Source organism: Alosa sapidissima, chromosome 22 (assembly GCF_018492685.1).
Source record: "Alosa sapidissima isolate fAloSap1 chromosome 22, fAloSap1.pri, whole genome shotgun sequence".
NCBI lineage: Eukaryota > Metazoa > Chordata > Actinopteri > Clupeiformes > Clupeidae > Alosa > Alosa sapidissima.
In genome coordinates this window covers 1,856,101-1,879,107 of record NC_055978.1, presented here as the reverse complement: position 1 = coordinate 1,879,107, position 23,007 = coordinate 1,856,101, and the positions used below count along the sequence as shown (strand labels likewise).

General features: G+C 39.9%; 1 protein-coding gene across 3 annotated transcripts in view; it reads right to left on the bottom strand.

The window, feature by feature from the left end:
- iqsec3a (IQ motif and Sec7 domain ArfGEF 3a) overlaps positions 1–23,007 on the bottom strand; it is a 137,350-nt gene that overhangs the window by 51,402 nt on the left and 62,941 nt on the right. For all 3 annotated transcript variants that reach the window (XM_042077935.1, XM_042077936.1, XM_042077937.1), the window contains exons 4-5: positions 14,683–15,932; positions 5,676–5,837 (exon numbers count right to left, since the gene is read on the bottom strand). In XM_042077935.1, coding sequence (XP_041933869.1) covers positions 5,676–5,837; positions 14,683–15,932 — 1,412 coding nt within the window. The remainder of the gene's footprint in view (positions 1–5,675; positions 5,838–14,682; positions 15,933–23,007) is intronic.

Here is a 23,007-nt window from a genome sequence, read left to right as displayed (position 1 = left end):
GCCAGACATTGACAACAACTTGGTTAATTATTTTTCAAAAATATTGGATATTATTATTATGATGATATTCACATGCCTACTTAATGTGTGTGGTATAGCGCCACCAACTGGCAATAAAAGGATTTTTCCACCATTTATTTTGGATATTGATATCAGATTCATTAGATTAATTCAGTTTAGGTGCATGTCAACTTACTAGTGTCCTGACTTCACACATCTACACTAGGACTGGGATAAACGATTATTTTTTAAACGATTAATCTAGCGATTATTTTTTCGATGCATCGATTAATCTAACGATTCATTTTTTCAGTCCGATTCGTTTTCGATTCGATTATCGATTATCTCCCAATTAATTCACTAATAGCAACTTATACATGTTTATTTACACGAATTCTTTAACATTGCAATATATGTTTATTGCTCTTAGGATTCCAAAATAAAAGACTATACAAGTGCAAAGTAATGCATTCTTAGTCAGAGGTAGCATTCAATAAAGTTCAGTATGTCTAATTGAGTGCCTGTCATTTTAAGACGTTTGTGTGGGAATCCTTGCGATTAACATTAACACAGTTAAAAGGCTGCTGATGTGTGGATGCAATTCATAACGTAGTTAGTTCAAATAACGGTTCGTACTTCTCCTTTGGACAAGCACTTTTGAGTCTTGGAAAACACTTTACACTTCCATTTACATCGGGATTTTGCAAACATTCAGAGTCAATAAAATGAGCCTGAGTAACGAATACAAGCAGCTGCAAGTAAGCATGCTAAACTTGACATCCAAAAAGTATTCTAACGTTAGCTTTGAAATACTGCTTGATTGCATACTGTAACTTAACTTAGTTTAGTCTCCTCAATGTACTATGTTGTGATAAGACCTTAGCAGAGTTTACCTTAACTTTAATGCTGCAGTTTTGAACAAATTTGCGCAGCATGGTCACGATGCTAAGCGGATTTAATAGCAATTTAGCCCACTGTGCTCTATGCAGTGCTTCTATGTGGCAACAACAATCCTTCAACAATCGTGAATAATTTGTTAAATGCACATGCAGAGGAGGAGCAGCGGGCTCGTTACAAGAGAGAGCGGGCGGGGCGAGGAAAGGCTGTGTGAGTAAAAAGTGCAGCTCAATGAAATTATCTTATCTTTAATTTAAATAGTAGGACTATAACATAACATCAATGTGTGGTGGCCGGTTTTGAGATTAAAATTTGAGATTTTAGATTAGTCAACGTATGGAAAACACTGAAGGTGTAAAATGAAAAATATTTAGCAGCACATGTTATGCTTGACGAATCGACTCTCATATTTTGCGTCGACGTATTTTTTGCGTCGACGTCATCGATTACGTCGACGCGTTGTCCCAGCCCTAATCACCTCACACACATGCTCTCTCTCTCTCTCTCCTGGGGGGTTCCATCAACCTCGCTAATGAAGGCGGCGCTTAACAGAAATAGCCTGGCTTGAACTAGCGTAGACTTTCACTTGGGGCTGAAGCCGTTCCATTAACTCAAGTTAGCGGCATCTTGGCCTCGTTTATTCAAGTGAGGTTTAGTTCATTAGGCCATGAGGTCATGTTCGATTAGGCAAGCGCCATCTACAGGATTTTCATCGAAAGTCATCAAATTCAACATCGAGAGAAAAAAATTGATTGCCTACAGAAATTGGAGAATAATCAAAGCATACATTTAAAACAACAATGCTAATGGTTTGAAATCAATTGCGAGTTTGATTGGCTTCACTCTTGAACACATAGACTATAGCCTACAGTCTATGCTTGAACAAAACGCGTGAATGACTAAATAGTATAAACTCAAAAACAACTTTGCCATATATTCAAAACTATCTATAGCCTACGTTCTTATATTAAAAGAGTTAACTCCAAATTATTGTCTAGGTGTAGGTGGTCATAAAATAAATTAGTATCAACATAATAGCCTATTGTCTCCCATAAGTCCCAAAGTGTTTGAAATAAAATTATCTGAAATGCAATGGCTTTCAATTCAATTTATGCCTAGTTTTTGATCTGTGTGGCACACAGTTGATTTGACATTCATGAACAATCGTCGACACATGAAGCAGTTTTAATTATTCGCTGCCTAGGCTACAGAATAATTATCCTTTGGCTTGCATCAGATATGTCACTGAACAGCCTACCAAATGTGCATGACCCTTTTATCAGCAGTAGACATATGTCTTTCATCAAAGATTATAACTAAAAATGCCATCATCAAGGTGATAAACAATGTAGCCTTAATACTTCGTATGGGAAGCGAACCTGCGAACACGCAAGAATGTAATTCCTTTCCTATACCGTCTCGCTGCACGTTACACCACCACCGAACGTAAGTGACACAGAGTAGCACGATTCCTAGAACCACACGTGAAGTTAAAACATGTTTAATCGTATAATCTTCATACATTCTTTGGAGGTAGTGAATGTGTAAATCCATGCTTGGTGCACTGTCGGAAAAAAAAAAATTCTATAGGCCTACTTCTATTTTTGAAGTTGTAGGCTACAGGTGACGAGAGCACAGGTTGACGGAACCATCTTTTTGGACTCGTTTTCCGACTGATTGTTTTTTTTTTGCAACACAGCTTAATTTAGCTTGAAAGTTAACCTGCTACGGAGCAGGTTAGTTCTGTGGCATAAATTCCCATGGTTACCAAGCTGGGATTCACGTTAACCTCATTAATGGAACGGACTTCTCACTAAAATTAGCCATACTTATCGAAATAAGCCAGGTTTGGCCTTTAGCGAGGTTGATGGAATACCCCCCGGCTCTCTCTCTCTCTGTCTCTCACACACAGACAGACACACACACAACAACACTGACCTTCCTGTACATTGCTTCCTGTACATTGCATAGGAAAGATCTGCACACACACACATGCATGCATGCACACGCACACACTCACACATATATATATATGTATATATATATATATATATATATATACATACAGTAAACCCACACACACACACAGAAACAGGTTGACAAAAAAAAACGTTCTAATTGATGTCACTAGTCAAAACACACACAGACACAAAGAAAAAAATATTTATGGGCACATGCTAAACGTCACATCCAAAAGGAATTAAGTGTTTCCAATGTATAAAACTTGCAAAAAAATAGCACACACATTAGATACTGTACGTACATTTGACACATGCGTGCATTGTTGGATTACAGAATGTCACACGTCCCGGAACGCATCGCTCAGGTCCGCCATCGCCGTTTGCAGCTATATTATTACTTTAGCCTAGTTCTTTTTGTAAGGACCTGTTCCAACGTTGTAGAAGGCCTATGTTGGAGTCCGCAGACAGCTGCTTTATGACCGATGTTCAACTCATGGAAAAAGTTTAACGTGGCTAGTCGGGGATAATGACATACTCAGTCGCCTTATTTAAAGGGCTATTTATTAGGTTTGGTTGGTTCCTTGTCAATATTGTTGATAAAAAGCCTGTTAAAACAAGCTTTGATAAGCCTACAGTATATATAAGCTAAGCATTTGGTCTGACCTGTTTTGGTCTACCTTTTAACATGGCCACTGACTGACTATCATTAGGTCTGAATGAACAAATAAAGCCATGGTATCTGATAGATAGATAGATAGATAGATAGATAGATAGATAGATACTTTATTGATCCCCAATGGGAAATTCAGGAAAAGATGCAAAGTAAAAAGTAAACAAAAGACGTAGAAAAAAACACAAAGACGCGGAGCTACCTCGACATGCTGCCACTCTTGTCAGCCCCGGACCGTTGTTTTGGAAAGATTTAGTTTTCATTTGGTACTAAACATTTGAACTGCTCGATTAACTTTGTTGACACTGACTGATGGAACATTGAGCTCTGGACAACAATTGTTTGTTTGTTATACCTCAATATAGGTGACCTACTTAGTCATTTGTGTCTCTTTTTTATTAATATAAGATAAAATTCTTCTCTGTTACAGTGTAACAAAGACAAATGCCCCCCCCCCTTCTTTTTTTTTATGTTGGCCCAGCCTATATTTGGCAATATAATTGACAGCAATAAATGAATCCCATAGGCTACTTCAGCAAATTGTTTGTGGCTTTCTAAGGCTACAAACTGCATGTTAGGCCTAGGCCTCGAACTGATGAAAGTCATTCAAAAGATCATAAGTGCTGACAACGAACTTGCCCATGCGCAACGATTTTCACCAAATAAGAAATTTTTTGCTCTGCTCAATCTTTACATTGGATCTCAAACAGATGGTTTTGCCTGCTCTGCTTCCGTTTGGCCAGTAACATTAGGCTAGTTAGATTGAAAGCTGCATTCCTCTCATATCATAGGTGAACTCAATTGACTCAAACTTGACAAAGCGCATCTACAAGTTTATTTTCTTTTTTCCATCACATCCATACGCCGCACGCCGCAGATCTGGCACGGTGCCGGAACACTTTAAGCCCTGAGCCTGTCTTTAAAACTCCACCTGCTGCAGTTGTTCTCTCGCTCTTCCTGTGCTTTCCTTGCATGCATGAAGGCGGTCTGCATTGCTAGCAGACCAGATGGCTGCAGAGGCCTTTGGACTATTGCTGATTTATTTTTATTTTGTTGATCTACAAATTGTGCCTGATTTGTTGTCTAGTTCTTTTCATTTCAGGTTTGCCTCAGCTTATGCATTTCATTGTTTGTACATGTTTGTGTATGTTTCTGTTTATTCTGCTCTTTTGCAACTATACCGAGGCAATTAATGAATGGGGAATTTACTTTCATGAACATTAACAGTTGTGGTGGCGGATGGTCACTGTTGAGCTTTATAGTGAATAGTCTTGTTTTGGCACTGAAACTTTCCTATCTGACTTAATTATTTCCACCTTCCCACCTGGGCACTACCTCAAGCAACAGTTAGGCCTGCTTTGTCAGAGGGTAAACGATCAAGAATCTTAGATCCTTAACTCCAAGAAGCCCTCATGATCATGATCGAAGTGACAATGGGGACGCAAATGGCATGGCATATACTAGCTCTCCCAGATTAAGCCCGATAGTGGTCCTATCTACAGTATATATTAAATAACGTGGAGCCTCTGTCAAAATTAGTGATTTAGAAGTATTTTCTTTGTTTATTTTCCTTACCTGTTGTATTATATGTTTCCATTATAACTCAGAGTCTGATATATCTCAATATATAGGTCTTCAATCAACCAAAAAGGGCACGTTACTCTGCTTCTCACGAGCTTCACTAGCTACCTGTAGCCGCCCACATTAAATTCAAATCGCTAATGCTTGCCCACAAAGTAGTCACTTATTCTGCACCTCTGTACTTGAATGTACACTGTGCCCCTCTAATGAATGCAGCATGGGTCTGCCATCTGTACGCTGACGGCAATCCATCTGTTTTCCCCATTGGGGGAATGTGCTGCCAGTTCCTACCAGAACAGGGGCATCCCTACCTTCAACAACCCCCTGAAGACCCAACTCTTCTGAGAGTACCTCCTCTCTAAGCACTACTAACAGCTGGACATGCTTAATTTAGCACTTACCACTACCTTCCTAGTGGCACTGAACCTTTTTTGTACCTTGATTGAATGAAGCATCAGTTAAATGACTACAGTAAACGTAATTGTGACAACTGACAGAACTTATCCATGATGTTTTCCTGGTGAGAATATTAGCATCCATGTGTAAAGGGACAGGTATATACTTACTCAAGCACATCTCGGTTGAAGGGCTTCTTGCTGTTGCCTAGAAACTCTCCAATCATCTGTCGACTTAGACCTTTCCTCTGAAGAAGGAAATGGGCCACACCAATGGGTGTGTCTGGAATGAAGCCACGAGAGATGAGGAACTGAAGGCCTTTGTCTGGGTTTCTGTATCAGGGAAACAGGCAGAAAAAAGTTGAATTAACTATAATTTATTGTGTTGACCAAATGCAACCACTGCTTAACACCAAAGTCCAGCATGCCAATATTATCAGAAAATATACTAATTGCTGATCTATAAGTATTGGGGTTAATGCCAGCCAGAAATTATTTGTTTTTCAATTATGTCAGGAAGAAATTGTTGGCTTTGCCAGGAACTGCTTATCCTCTGTTGGTGTGGGTTCTAAGGAGAGCTAGTAGCCTAATAGCCAAGAGAAAGAACTAAAGCAGAAACAAACCATCACAATTAGAGTAGCCTTCATGAGCAGTTCACTTGGTTTTGAAGTAGGCACCTTCCATCTTTGGTGTTTTGTTGAATTAGGCCTACTACACCTCCCTCAACAGTGGCGTCTGGCATCCTGGATCTGATGATGACTCATGATGGGTTCTCATGATGGGTACCCTTGCTCATAAGAAGCCATTGACTAACTTTGGTTGGAATATTCATTGCTTTCTGTGGTCACTCCTTATCATTGCTATGGCTGTTTATGATCCAATCAGCAACATAACCAGACAAAAGGCACTGACACCACCATACACCACCACCAACAAATACCATTCCAGAAATACAGCGATCAAAACACAGGAACAAGATAAAAACGACACTGACGTAAAACACATATTTTTCATTTTATTTATAACAATTTCATTAAATAACCAGGAACACCAACTTCAGGTGAATAACATAACATAAACACACATTTACAAACATGCAGTAACTATTAGAACTACAAGTATAACTAGACAACAATATGACAAAGTTCAACAAAATACTTTCACCTAGATAACAAAACTTCAGAATTAAATGACTAAGGCCATACAAATTATCATATATTGATTATTAAAACCTAACCACACTGCAGTACATCTAATGAGATAATATTACATTTATTTGCTAACATAAATCCATCCCACATAAATAAAGAACAATAAAAATGGAGAAAAAAATAAATCACAAAGAACTTTATTCAGATATACACAGAGACAGAGAGGTGGTACATTTCTAATTGAATGAGTATTTCCTACAATGTCCAATTAACAATCAAGCGTTACAAGCATGATACAACAACAATGCATAATTGTCTGGCAGCAGTCGCAAACATGCTGAATGTTGTATCCCAGATCCGTTAAGTCCCAACATGTGAGATGGGGTGATTTGACAGCAGACACAAGGCCCTATCTTACTGTCTTTACATAGCTATTTTGAAGTCACTAAATATAACTATTGGCGAGACCCTAGGAACGAGTCCTAGGCAACAGACTGGTCTGCTTGGATAAATGTCCTTAGGATTTGTATTCAATCATTTGAATATTATTGGGGTAAGTGTTACTTTTTTTAGCCTATGTTTTCAATTGTAACCCCTGGTCAGTCAATAATGAAAGTAAATAATTAAAGGGATATTCCACCATTTGGGGAAATACACTCGTTTTCCACCTCCCCTTCAGTTAAACTGTTGAGTTTTACCTTTTCCCAGTTCATCCAGCCGTTCTCTGAGTCTGACAGCTCATTGAATCAGATTAGACCGTTAGCATCTCTCCTAGCTAACGGTCTAATCTGATTCAATGAGCTGGAGCTAAAAGTGCTACTGTCAGACTGTCAGGCTGGATGAACTGGGAAAAGGTAAAACTCAATTGTTTAACTCAAAGGGAGGTGGAAAACGAGTGTATTTCCCCAAATGGTGGAATATCCCTTTAAGTGTAAGACTTTGCTTTGTTGTTGCCTGCAGGTTCAAATACTAAGCGAATGTAGATGTGCGTAGGCTATACTTTGCTTCTCAAACACACACACACACACACACGTTTTAGCAAAGTAAGCTTTAGTGGATTTCTGCTATTGCATCCACTGTCTTGCATGTAAGCAGATTCCCTCTACAGATTCAGACGCCTCAAATGATCATATACATCACTCATCAGACTTTGCGCTTACACCGTTAAAATAGGGCCCCTAATCTTGAAACTTGTCGCTGTCAGCCGAATGATACTCCACGACACCTTTCCCCCTCATCTTGATGTTTTATCCCATATCTTTACTTTTATTTTTCCAAATTTAGAAATTGCCTGTGATTAACCCTAGATGTACCCCACACACTTAGCCCCCACTACCTCAGCTTGATCATAAGAGTTGGGGATGTATAGAATTTATTGAACCAAACTGTGTGACCTATGCCTTTTAATGGTTGAATGGGCTCTTCAACAACCTTAGATGTCAAATTGGTTACATGTCCATCACGATACCCCACAATTTGAAATCCCAGGGAGGTGAACCCCCCCCCCCCCCCCCCCCACACACACACACACACACACAAACATGCTTACCCAACAAAGGATAATCTCTTCTTTCACATCTTTTTCTTCTCTTGTCTCCATCTTCATTCACAAGCTCCCTATCCAGGCACTCTTCTTCTACTTCCATAGGGGAGAAAATCACAAGCCACAATTTAATAGGTTATTTGGATGAATTATACATCATATCCACATAATCTTAATCACCAATAACCATGCCCCTTTTCACTAAAAGTATGGTCACTGGAGGACTTTCTCAAAAGTAACATTAGTAACAGAAGTAGCCACAGGACGTTGGTAGCGTAGGGCTTTAGGACCTGGGCTAGCATGCAGTAGCCAGAAAAGTTGTGGGTTCAATTCCTGACATCCACCGTTGTGCCCTTAAGCAAGACACTTAACCCTCGGTTGTTCCGGGGACAATGGCTCTTGTAATATAATTGACATATGTAAGTCACTTTGGCTAAAAAAGCTTTGATCTAATGCATTAATATGCTATAAATGTAAACATTGATTTATAAAACTATATGCATACCCTGTTATTTCCTGCGGAAGTGTAAAGGGCTTTTCAGATGAGAAGCGAAACCCCCTAAGATTTAATTAATTTTCAATAAGAAGCAGGCGGACAAGTGGCCAATTTGAGTGGCGGTCTCAAGACTCTTGCCACTGGAATGCACGAATTGAGAATACACACTGCCAACACACACCAACATGGAAAATGTCCAACTTTTGAGGTGGTGGTGCGGGCACTTCAGTTTTGAGTTGTCTTTCAGATGACACACAGGGACAGAGAACAGGGACCGCTTTACATCTGAAATACCACTTGGAAAAAACAAAGACGAAATACCACTTGGAAAATATTGCGCATCTTAACGAGGAGTAAATGCCCAATTGAGCTCCCAACAAGTAAGTTAGCAAGCATCCCCATAATCTTAGTCAGCAAAACTAATCAATACTTCTGACACATTTATCACAAACCCTAAGTCGTGCATTCATAAAATACACTACACTTAAGGATAATTCCGGTAATTTCCGGTATAAAGGATAATTCCGGTATGTAGCACTTTAACACTATTACCAGAATTATCCTTACATTATATTTACAATATAAACACAAGTTCACGTTTAAGCTTATAGGTATTAGCAATACAGTGCAGTTCATTTTGATGTTTGACAGATAAGCTAGCAAACTTGACTACCAAGAACTGTAAGTTGTGCTACACATTTAAAAAAATAACAGATTTATTTGACAATACAGTGCCAATTAGGTGTGCTTAAAATAATGTTAGGTGGTATGAAGCATGAAAGTGAAATCGATGCCTACCTACAGCTAGTTTCTGTAACATTACATGACAGGCTACTTTGTTCAAAATAGAAGAAATCTAAACTGTCAGTCCTAGTAGTTGTCTAATCTTGCTTGACATGTACTGCCAAAACCCCCAAAATATATTTTTAATTATCATTAACAATAATGACAGTTTACTGAACATTCCAGTTTGCTAAAATACCAGCTATCATTATTTGTTGAAGTGAACATGCATATAATGTTACGTTCATACACCCACTGTGTAATTACTGGTAAAAACCAGGATAAGTGCTGAAAATAACATGAAAATACTTCTTTACCTCAGTTGATTTCTCCTTCTGACGATGTCAAGATGAAAAATGTAAGTATTTCCCAGTGCTGCTCTAAATGTGGAAAGAATGTTTTATGTTCAAGTAGAAACAATTTTGATCCTTTAACCAGTCATATTGCCGTAAACATTTATGAGGAAATTTTCATTCATAACATCAATTGCTTGATGGCAGAGATATTAGACTGAATGTCATCATTACTCGGGTATCAAAACTAGAACGGTCTGTTTGCAAAGGGTTAAAACCTAATAAATAGCTAGTTGTGCATTGTCATTAACATAACATAATGTCTTTGCTTTCATCAAGTGAAGGAATATTAGCTACACTTGCTTTATTTAACGTCTGCATCATTTTTTGTATTTCAGACTGGTGTTTACCTCTAAATAATATGCCTTTTCTGGGAGGACGATATTCACAAACTGCAGCATAACAGTTAACTTCTGTTTTTCAGAACCTATTCTCCATTGAACTACTTTGCCTAATTTGCTTACAACTTACTTCATGCTCAGAGAAACTTAGTTGGTCATCAATGATGCCCTTGTTACGTGCCGATTTAGTTGGGGTCAGTGAAGATGAGCCAAGCTGGATACTAATATTTTGGGGAATAGCTGTATTAGCTGGAAACACCAAAAGCTGCCTTTTGGAGAGACAAAGCTGGAGGTGCCAATCTTTCATCCAGACTGCAATATCCTTAAGGCATACAGAAATATGATCTGCAACGGTACTCATCAGGTGGGAAAGACAGGCAAAGTCCTTTTAGGCAAGTCCCTCCACTCGGCGGCCATATTGCAACGCATTTTGGGCACTTATCGAGCATCTATTTCAGGCAAAACTGCGTGTGCGCAAGGCTTCACGACAACAATGATTGGCACAATGATTGGCACAATGTATTCACAACATAACACATGATTGCCACAATGTATTCACATGTCAACTTTTGGTGGCGGAAGGGGCGGAGTATGTGTAGACGACTGCCATGTTTGTGTTACGAACTAACCCTATACATTTCTATCAGAGATTCTTTGAGTGCTGTGTCTCCTCATTAGAAACTCTCTAGTTGATCATCATCTGCATAGCAGTGATAGACAAATCCATGGGAGAGACTCACCTATGGAAATGGTATAGAGAAAAGAATGGGCCCTAATACTGATCCCTGAGGCACACCTGTGGTGAAGTCATGAGACTTTTATACCTGTCCTTGCCGAGACCATACACCAGGTCAAAAAAATTAGAAAGAGAGACTGACCACAGTGCTGAGGAGGGAGTTCCATCTCCACCACGGGCCAGGCCGAGCGGAGTGGGTGATAGGTCGAGTCGCTCTTGCAAGAGGGCATGTCCTTGCCAGACGTTACCGACCAAGAGGAGGAATAATTATGGAGCCCAACAGCAGTAGAAAGGTGGTTTTGTGAACAGAAAAACTATATTTATCTAACACAAGTCCTTTGACCCAGAAATGTAAGTGTCAGAAAAGTGACAGGCTCAAACAGCGCATATTTCATAAAAGACGCTATATCTCCTTTTCTAGAAAAAAACAGGGATCTAGATTGCTGGCACTCTGGGCCAAAGCTTCCGAAAACAGCACGGCATTCAAAGTGTTAAGATGGTTGCTAGGGTGATGCTAGGGTAATTAAGGTGATTGCTAGGGTGTTGCTAAGGGTGTTGCTAGGGTACATGTGGTGGTTGCTATGCTAAATAACATGGTTGCTATGATGGTTGCTAGGTTAATCATGTTAACCTTATTAACATGCTTACTATGGTGGTTGCTAGGGTAACATTATGGTGGTTGCTATGTTGTTGCTTAGGTAATTAAGATGGCTGCTAGGGTGTTGGTAGGATAATGATGATGGTTGCTAGAGTGTTGCTAGGGTACATATGGTGGTTGTTATGCTAAATAACACAGTTGCTATGATGGTTGCTAGGGTAATCATTTTGGTTGCTATGGTGGTTGCTAGGGTCACATTATAGTAGTGATTGCTAGGTTGTTCCTAGGGTAATTAAGATGGTTACTAGGCTGTTGCTAAGGTAATTAAGATGGTTGCTAGGGTACATATGGTGGTTGCTAGGGTGTTGCTAGGGTACATATGGTGGTTGCTATGCTAAAAAATGTGGTTGCTATGGTGGTTGCTAGGGTAATCATGTTGGTCACTATGGTGGTTGCTAAGGTCACATTATAGTGGTGGTTGTTAGGTTGTTGCTAGGGTAATTTAGATTGTTGCTAGGGTCATTAAGATGGTTGCTAGGGTACATATGGTGGTTGCTATGCTAAATAACATGGTTGCTATGCTGGTTGCTAGGGTAATAATGGTGGTTGCTATGGTGGTTGCTAGGTTCACATTATAATGGTGGTTGCTAGGTTGTTGCTAGAGAAAGTAAGATGGTTGCTGGGTGTTGCTAGGGTATATATGGTGGTTGCTATGCTAAATAATGTTGATATTTATACAGGTCTACTGTGGATCTACAAAGATCTGTTTGACATGGATTGGCCTCAGAAAAACATGACTTGTATAAACATGAATTGACATGGATTGGCTTTAAAAAAAAAGATGTAATAGTGCTTTGTGCTGTCACATCTTTTTAAACATGACCTGTATAACTGGTTCTGGCTAGATATACTCGGCTTCATCCAAGGATACCTCATTTTTGAAAATCGGACATACGGCTCAAAAGTTACATGCACAAACCTTCACAGACACAAGTTGCATCGAGCATTGAGAACATTGTTTGTGTACACAGAGTTTACTAAAAGAAAGATTTTGAACAACTCACTTGGTTTTTCTGTTTGCCGCCATCTTGCCAGTCAAGGAGTGAGTTGTCCAAAACCTTTCTTTTTAGTAAACTATGTGTACACAAACAATGTTCTCAATGCTCGAGTTCATGTGTAGAGACACTCATGATACTTCGATCAAAGTTTCGTGTTGTGTCGAGCCTTCTTAGTGTTTTAAAAAGTGTGATTTTGACGCGATCATGTATCAAAATAGTAGTGCCTAGGGGTGTCATGATTCTCCAAATCCTCGATTCAATGTAATATTCGATTTTAAAGTCACGATTCGATTCAATTTTCAATTTTTTTTCTTTTTTAAAATATTACTATTAATGCATTCCTTATATGTTATTTACTCTTTTTGGCCTTTTCCTTTTCTGTTTCGGGGGGCTTTTATTTTGAAACCGCTTTTTATTTTGAAACTGTTTCAACCGCGAGGTTGTAATGTAAACAGAACTAACATTAGGCTAAAACAGAGACGTGAACATAGTGAAATGAAAAAACAGAATGATAATTTGATCGTTTCAGCACACTCCGAAGAGACCCAAGGTTAGTGTTCATGGAATATGTAGCAGCTACTTATCAATGTGCATTTTAAGCCTTAAAGTAACTTTGGACTGTAACTAGATCATCTTTTCACTTGCTAAGTTAGTAGGCTAAGTTAGTTTTAATTGACGTGAATGAACGAATACTTCCACACTGATGATTTCAAAGTAGCAAGAGGGGGTTTGATTTCGGTAGGTTGATGTGTATATTTTAACTGGCTGCAGCCTAAAAATAGAGGAGTGTTGACGCTGCAGTTCAGCATGTGCGTGTGCGTTTGTGCGTCTTGGCATACATGCTGGACGTGACATTGGGGGTGTGGCTGCATCGTCGATTCTACTTTTAAGTTCGAAGTTCGAGATTGAGATGTAATTTCGATCGATTTCGATACAAAATCGAAATCGTGATACCCTTAGTAGTGCCCCTACGACTCCCATTCAAAAGGCCATTTGACCTGAAAACGACAACATGGACAAGCTTAAAAGTGGCGCTTCGGATGTAATTATGCTTTTAAACGAAAGTTTGACTCGGGTACATTCACAAAAACACCCTTGGATGCATTTTGGCAAGAGCTTTGCTTTAAGGTCGAACGCCACTACAAGGTGAAACAGCATATTGCTTGATGTCGGCAGAAGGACTGGTTCTAATAACATGTAGGTCACATGGACAAAGAACTTTTCAAAATGTAGTGCTTAACATGCCAAAATGTTTTTTTCCCATCAGTGTCACAAGATAGCATATTTCCTGGCGTTACTTTAGGCATGATACTACATTATTAAAGAGAAAAAGCCTTATAGTGACATAATCTTGCGAACAAGCCTGCATTTGCTCAATTTCAGTAAATTTCAGATATCAATCAGTACACTTTGGACACTTTTAAGCTGATTACAAACAGAGTAATGGCTCAATCAGAATAAAATTGCCTCATGTAAACATCTCAAGGGATCCGATTCAATCCGATCCGACTAAATTTCCAATCAAATGGAGAGAGGTCGTGTGCTCCATTCTGATAATCTGATCGACTGAAAAATCCACCTGTGTAAACAGTTACTCCGATTATTTGGAGTACATTTCTTCTTTCTGCGCACATTGAAACATTCATTCTCATTCTTTCTCATTCTTTAAATAATAAATCAATCTAAAGAACTCTAGCACATCTTTAGAAACAAACCTCAGAGCAAAAGTGAAATTTGGTTAAATTAATTATTTGTTTATGTGATGAAACATACATTTTATTTTAGGCTAGGGTTGTCTGTTATACAGGTCACCTTGCTTACATTTTCAAAATCAGGTTGATTTATGTTCTTTGTGGATTTAAATGTCAATGATAAGGTTAATGAGACCAATGTTCTATGTTTTCATAACAGCCAAAATTAACGAGGTAGTGCATGGGATAATTTGGCCATTAGAACATAATATACAGTATATTTGAGAAATTGAAATATCCACATTGTACTTTGATTGCTCATAGGAACTCATATCCAAAATGTTGACATTTAACACATTACTGCAGGCAAAACATCTCACTTCACTCCTGATGCAAGCAGGACGTAATCTCTTCTAAGATATACTCACATGTTGAAAAGGTTGAGGCCAATGCGGTAGAGACGCTTCCGCATAATGTCAGTGGAAAGCGTGGGGGACTTGCAACTGACTGGGTTCTCACAGTGATAACGTGGTAGACTGAGGATCATAGTCTGAAGGGCTTCTTTGGATGAAGCCTCAGAGGCAGAGCGGGCAGAAGTTGATGTGCTGCTACTGCTCATCTGTTCTGAGCTGTTGTCTGTTGCCTCTAATTCACTGTGCTTGGATTCCAGCACCTCTAATACCGGAGATGTGCTTATACCACCACTTACTGCCTGTGGAGGTGCTACAGCAGTGGAGGAGTCGTGTGTGCTTTTTATTGTGAATTCCTCCTCTGAAACCTCTTCTTTCTCTAAGACTAGAGGTACTAGAAGAGGTTTCTCTTCCTGCTGTGGCTGTTCTTCCTCCACAATCTCTTCCACAATGGATGGAGGTGCAGGAAAATCTCCATCCAGGACCTCCTCAGTCTCTGGCACAACAAGAGTTGGTTCCTCGCGGTTAGCTAGAAGCTGCTGCTGTTCTGCTGCCACAGTATTCTCTTTTGGCATGAATTGTGAATCTCTTGGATCTTCCCCTGCATCTCCCAGTTGGACAAAATTTCCCAGTGACACAGAAGTAGAGGACTCCATCACAGAGGATGACATGTGGAAGTTCTGGCTATCAATCTGCACGGTCACATCCCGAAAAGCCATCATCAACTTGCTGGTATTGCGAGACACATTTTCATGATTCTCTACCTGTGTTGTTATGTGGCTTTGGAGCGCTGTCGGGTTCAACATGTCTCCTTCTTCTCCAAGACCCTGATGTGTCCGCACTGAGCTGAAGCTATCACTACTAAATTGATATGTGCTACCATCCTGGAGAGAACATATAGTCTTCAGGCTCCAATTACTAAGCGCATCATCAATGGACTTGGCCAGTGACTGCACTTGTTCATTAAAAGAATCCTCTAGATCTGTAAGAGTCCCCCCAACAGTGGCTGGTAAGGATGGGGAGCGTGCCAAGGGAAGACCCGCCAACCCACATCCCTCTGCCAGCGCCCGCTCAGCTGAGAAGCCCTCTGTATTCTGCACGCGCACTTTGCGCAGCGAGATGCGACGTGGCAGGCGGCTCTCCAGCAACGAGTTGCGGATCTTCTCAAAGTTCTTGCTGAGCTGGTACTGGCGGAAGGCTGTCTGGATCTTGCAGGCGGCACGGCGAGAGATGAGATGACCCCCATATTTGTGCTCTAGCATTTCGATCTGTTGGAGAGAAGGATGAAAAGGAAAAGTTTAACATACAAAAACATACTGGACCATGCATAGCCTACAGTGTTCTACTCCATTAAATAGCAAACTGTTAATCCCAAGAGTCAAACAAAAAAACCTTTAAATTAAACCCAAAAAACATTTCACATAACTCAATCCTTAAAAACTGTTACTCATCACTATAACTACTAGTGTTAGTTTTGGTAACACTAGCAGCAGTAAAGTACCAAATTTGGGAAATGTATGAATTCAAATCATGAAAGAATGGTGTGCATGTAAACATAGTCACTGTGTGTGGTTCCAACCATATTCACATGTGTTTAGTAATGTTATTTGCTGGTAAATGTTTTAATGTTTTATTCCAAGAAAAGTGACATTTCAAGAGGTGTACATGTATGGCAATTATTAGCATGACATGGCATGCTTTTGAGATTTCTAGCATAGTGCCCATACATCCCCTACCCGTTCCTGTAGAAAACCTAGAAAACCTTCTCGTGGTTTCTCTGAAACTGTGAATCTGTAGTTATAAAAACATAACTTTTCCTCTGTCTGTGAACTGATAAATTTGTTGTGGAACAAAGGGGAATAATGTTTCAGTCAAGAACTTGTGAAGTTTTGACAAGAACAGTGAAGAGGATGAAAACCATACAGCGGAATGTTTTGAATGATTAATAACCTATGTAATGTAACTGCCAAACTTTCCCAAAATGCCCTCACGTCATTTTATCCAGATACACAGTGTGCTCAGAGTACATTCTGAATGCTGAAAAATGTGACGCACTGAAAAACAATTCTGACAGCATTCTCAATTTAAGTACCAGAGTACCGCTCACAGCGGCATATTGTTGAGGGCAAGATCCACCACATATAACATATACAGCCCTAGTTACTGGGGAAGAGCGTAGCCTATAATTTTAAAATGGGAAGTTATTTTCAAATCATGTTTTATATTGAGTTCAGGTAGAGAGAATAAAAGATTAAAATTGAGAATCATTGAAACACTGAAAAAAGAGATTACATTTTTGGTCATTTATCACTATTGATTACAGATGATCAAACTAATCATCATTTTGGATTTACAAAATCAGAAAAGTGAGGTCATATTCCAGAAGGTGTTTGAAAAAAATGGAACAAAGTTTGCCAAACAGGTAATGGGCTAACATAAAACTTGAACTCAGTGCTTTCTGGCATCATTTTTCCATGGCAACTATGCCCTGCTGGGCTCCTTGACTTTGCTCCTCATCGCTGATAGCACTGGGTCATTCCACGTCAGTTCAACCAGGGCCCACGCACTTAGGTCTCAAAAAATTCTGAAAAAATTACCAGGTGTACCTATGTTACCCAGGAGACACACTGTAAAATGACTCTTATGTAAGATCAATACTTTCCAAGATACAGCCAGTTTTACAGGGGGGGGGGGTGTTGATTTTTTTCGGCCTCTATTTTTTGTCAAAGTTCACAAGCCCACAGCGCAAGAACTAAACCATGTAGGAGGCTCAAACTTTGCATGCTGGTACATAAATAGGAATAGTATGTAGCAAAATCGTCACGTTTGGTCTGGATAATCCTGCATGGTCATAGCTGTCCCTCAAAGTTGATACAAATTTTATTGGAGTTTTTGGCTGGGCTCTGTTTAAGCCTTCAGAAGACATATTTGTACTCTAGGCTCTTGATTTATTTCCCTTACTGAGATAAGTAGAAACACTCTCACAAAAAGCAATGAACAGAAAACAAATCCCTTCAGGGTCTGAACAGCAGACCTCACAAGTCTGAAAAATCACTTTGGTTATCATTTTCAGAGCACCCAAACACCTTGTGGGAATATACAAAGATTTTTTAAACATGTTTTTCTTTATTCTCCATGATCCCTTCTTTTTGAAAACACCAATTTGACTTGTCTTATGCAAATCTTTCTTTTTTATTTTCCACCCTGAACATGGGCAAAATGCCCCATTGACATCAATATGTTTTATATAGTCACCACACTGCCACCTGTGGTTGTATAGAGTAACCTGTGGTAGCTCACATATTGATGCCTTTAACAAAGCCACGAACAATGGTCGAGTTATGTGGAAAGGTTTGAACATTCTGTGCTGCTAATGACTTTCTTCTGCAAAACAAGTAGCCTAGGCGTATTTCTGAGTGTAATAGGGGCTAACACGTATGGACTGCTGCATAGACCCGTTTGGCCTATTAGGCAAACTGAAGTGGGTCTAATGTAGAAGACAGGGAGGATGCAATATGATCAATATGAACAGAGGTGAGAGCAACAGGGTGGTAATCGTTAAGGCAGCTGTTGATTTCTTAGGGACTGGAATGATGGTGGACTTCTTGAAACATGCTGGAATAATACTGTAGACTGAAGCGAGAGATTAAAGATGTCCATAAAGACCTCAGCCAGTTCACAAGCCTTGAGAACACAACCTGGGATGTTGTCAGGTCCTGGAGCTTTGTTTGTATTCACCTTCCTAAAGGATTTACACACATCTCTTTCACATAACTGAAATAGGCAGCAATCTTGCTGTAATAGAGAAGGAGAATAAATTTCCATTTCAACTCCTGCGACAGGCAGGTTTTACCCAAGTGCGGCCTGTTTGTACATACCACGGCATGTTTTTATGCGCAAGTTGCGAAGAAAATGTGCCTCAAGTGAGCGCAAAAGCGATAGTACATCTGCCCCTCAGTGTAATTGTTGATGTTATCTAGCCTGGCGGGCCATCCTATATCACTGAAATGTATAGTCTGGAATCGAGCCATTCACCTCGCTTAATCCAAGGGGCGGACAGAGAATTGTCTTTCAAACTGCCTAGGCATGCAATAGGCCAGCGCTACGACCATATCCGTATCCGGTCGGCAAAACGGCAAATACATCCTTCTTCGAAAGGAATGACTTAAGTGCATTGTGTTGCTCAACTTTCAAAGAAAAGCAAAAGTCCAACTCCTCCAAAGTTAACGCCAACGCCGATTCAAACAACCGCTCTTCGTTCGCCATAGCCACCTTCCTTGTTGTTCACCGTCGCAGGACTGTCGTTATCCTGTTAAGCCCGCCTTAAGACTCTCTAACAAAATAGAGCGCTGTGATTGGATAACATCCACGGTGTTAGCCAAAAGAAATTCCTATGGTTTGCTACTAGACGTACAGGCTGAGCAAATTAATTTGCCGCCGCTAGGGTGCGTCTAGATTTCTAGGCTAGATGTTATCAGCAGCAGTCCGAAAAACTCCCGAGTCTATTGTGTTGAAACAGTCACGCAGGGCAGCATCTGATTGACCCGTCCAGCACTGTACTGAGCAAATTGTAGGCTGCTCTCATTTCAGCTTCTGCCTATAGGCGGGCAGTAGCAAGACTGACGAGTGATACGATTTTTGCCGAAGGCTGGGCGGGGCCGTGCTTTGTAGGCATGGCTGTATGGAGGGATCCAGGATGTTATCACCTCGAGTTGGAAAGCTCACATATTGATGGTACTTCGGTAGAACTTTCTTGAGGTTGGCTTTATTGAAGTCACCTGCCACGATGAATGCAGCCTCCGGATGTAGAGTTTTGTGCCAATCGATGATTTCATACAGGTCATCCAGCATGTGGTGGAATGTAAACAGCGATGAAAAAGACTGCTGAGAATTCTCTGGGTAGATAGAAAGGCCTGCATTTGACCATGAGATGTTCGAGGTCAGGAGAGCACCCTGTTTGTACATCCACACATCAGCGTTTGTTAACCAGAATACCTGACCAGACCACCTCCTCTGTTCTTGCCCAACTCAGTTGTTCTGTTCTGCTAATGGTTGGAGAGTCCCTCCGGTAGAATGACTCTGTAATCAAGAGGTTCAGGTCCATCAAGAGGTCCAGCCACATCTCAGTAAAAAGACATTGCAGTTCTTGATATCCCGTCAGTCTGGCTCTGAAATAATCCAGCTTGTTATCCAGTGATTGGACGTTAGCAAGAAGAATACAAGAAAGGGGAGGACAATGTTGTCTTTTCCTTAATCTAGCTCGCTCGCTACTTCCTCCCCCTCCCTCCCGTGCTGCTCCCGTGCAATTGAAACTCTCCTAAATGCGCATCTCGTCTGTGATTTGCTGGAACAGTTTGTTTTTATGGGCTAGGTTTGCCCAGGTTGTTTTTGTTGCTGTTTTTGGAGCCTGGGCTGTCCACAGAGATCGCATTTTTTTACAGTGTATTCAGGACACAGATAGCTAGCAGTTGGTTAGGTGATGTTTGCAGTAAGTGACATTAGGGGCTCTATCATGACAGTCAAAAGTGCATCATCACTCGTCAAAAGCTTGTTCAAATTTAGTAGGATGTCCAGTCCACATTGGGAGGGTTTTCGTTATCAAACGTTGAGCGCATTGCGCAACAAGGTGTTCCTAGGTTTCTTAATCAGTCATGGTGGTGTGTTTGGGGCGTAACATCATTTAAACCTGTTACGCCCCAAACACACACCCATGACTGTCTGTCATCTGTCATTCCCTTTAACGGCGCAAAGCGTGATGTCAAATAAATGCATCGGTATTTTGACATTCAATGGCGCATTTGAAGGAGACTGCTTGCGAGACCATATGGAATAGTCATTCCACTAAACCATGCTTTACTAAAACCTAGCATAGCCTTCACGCATTTGCACTCCTCTATTATTTGAACTCATTGGCAAAGTGAAACTAACTTCACCATGGTGTCAGTCAACGACAATATGCAGTTACTTTCACTATTGACTGACAATGGGTTACCATAGAAAACATAGGCTGGAAAAAGCAACACTTACCCTAATATTGTTCAAATGACTGAATAAAAAACATTTATCCTGCAGAGGAGTTGCTTATATGTTGTGACAGTGCGTCTTCAGCTGTGCTCCATACGTGTCTCTCGCCTCTCTCCTAATCACTTTTAACCGTCATTACCAATTTGCAAATGACGGAGAATAACTACTCATCAAGAGATACAGTATTTCGTAATATCTTTATTCTAATTATGCTTCCCATTGTAATCGTGCAATTTGTAATGTTTTGCATGGACGTGCGCTGGTGTGCGTTCATGGATGATAGAAGGACGGTGCGTTGTGCATATGACTGTTGACAATGCGCTCTTAAAATAACATATAAACAACTCACCATAGACTTCTGACCAGGTGTACAATAGCGATTTTTAGACAATGTGCCAGGCCACTCCCTAAGTTGTTAATTGCCACACCCTTGGGCGCATTGTTTAAAAAATAAACATGCAAAATAAGGAATTAAACTTTGTACCGGGTGGAAAACGAGTTTTACGCCATGCGCCAGGGTGCAAAATACAGCCCAAAATGTTTTAGCCTAAAAAATGCGTGGCATCGCTTAGAGCACCTTTAAGATAAATTTCCAAAAGATTATTTTATATTCCTTTTTAGTCAACTTAAGCATGGGTTCAAATACTTATGCACCCTATTGTATGTTTACAGAAGATGGACGTAGTTTTGAAAACATATACAGGAAAGTTGCTTATACCAGCGGGAATGTTGAAAGTATGGGTCAATTGGAACAAAGAGAAAGCTAGATTGCCCCTGTATGTGGTAAATGGGAAGTCACCACCACTGTTTGGCCATGAATGGCTAAGGAACATCAGACTGGACTGGCGTGAAATCAAGACAGTGAGGACAGAACACAAGGCCAGCGAGACTTTGGAAATAGTACTCAATTGGCATGCCAAGGTTTTCAAGGAGAATCTAGGAACACTGAAGGAGTTTGAAATAGGGCTGTCACGATTTCGGTTTGCATACCAAGAGGGGGAAAAAATCTGCAAAAAACTTGAAGCTACAACCACTTAAAAAGACGTGTGTTCATTTATTCATGTCATAGACAGGAGATATTTTTGAGATATGTGCTTCCTAGAGGCATTTTTTAGTAAAAGTTGGGAACAGGACTTTTTAACATAATTAAGGTGTGCTGAATCCAACTAGCCCTGTTCCCAAGTTGAATTTTGAGTTTATGACCATCTAATTAGCATAAACAAAATGGTTGCCAAAATTAATTCATATTGTTCACAGAAATCTCCCTTGGCCAATAGATCAAGGATACAGGCTGTGAAAAAAAGAAAAACAATCTATATTATGCCTATGTTAATTACCTGAAAAAACCTTTGAAAAATGTAATTGTTAAAATTTTATAACTGAGCAGGCACAGTTTTTGTCATTCGTATTTGACAAATGAGACTTTTTTTTTTTTTTTTTTGAGGGTTTCCGGGGTTCCAAAGGGTTGCCAGTTCGATCCCCGACCAGTAGGGAAAAAAGTGCCCTTGAGCAAGGCACCTAACCCCTCACTGCTCACCGAGCATCACTGTAGCAAGGCATCTCACTGCTCCAGGTTAATGTGTGCTTCAATGTGTGACCTTTGTGTTCACTAATGTGTGACCTGTGTGTTCACTGGATGGGATACATGCAGAGACCAAATTCCTTGTATATGCAAGTATACTTGGCCATAAAACCTGATTTACATTACATTTTACATAATTGAAGTGAATTAGGTTGGTAATGTATGTAGTCTTGGAGTAAGTTACATAGGCCTTTACCCATTTCGGTAACACTTTACGGTAAGGGTACATGAATTATCATGAATTCATGCATGAATTAATTCATGATTTATGTATTACTTCATTCATTAATATCTAATTAATCATCAGGAATTTACTGAGTTCATAGTTTGTCATTTGTGACCTCATACATGAACACATTACTAAAGTATTAGGTACGGTGGGCACATCATTATGAATTATGATGTATTAAGCATGATCATGACTATTTATTTTTCTGCCAAAAATGTGGTCATCACTGCTCAAATTCTGATTTGAACATAACTTTGGAGTTCTCTAAACACATGCCATTATTCACTACTTTAGTTGAGGGGCCACAGACATGATGAATGCATGACCAATTAACCTAAAATTCATGTAATCATGATGATCATGCTTAAGAAATCATAAATCATAATGATATACCCATCACACCTAATGCTTTAGTTGATGTGTTGTTCATACATGATGTCATCATGAATGAGAGTATATGAATTACTGTCAATTCCTGATGATTCATAGGATATAAAGGAATGAAGTA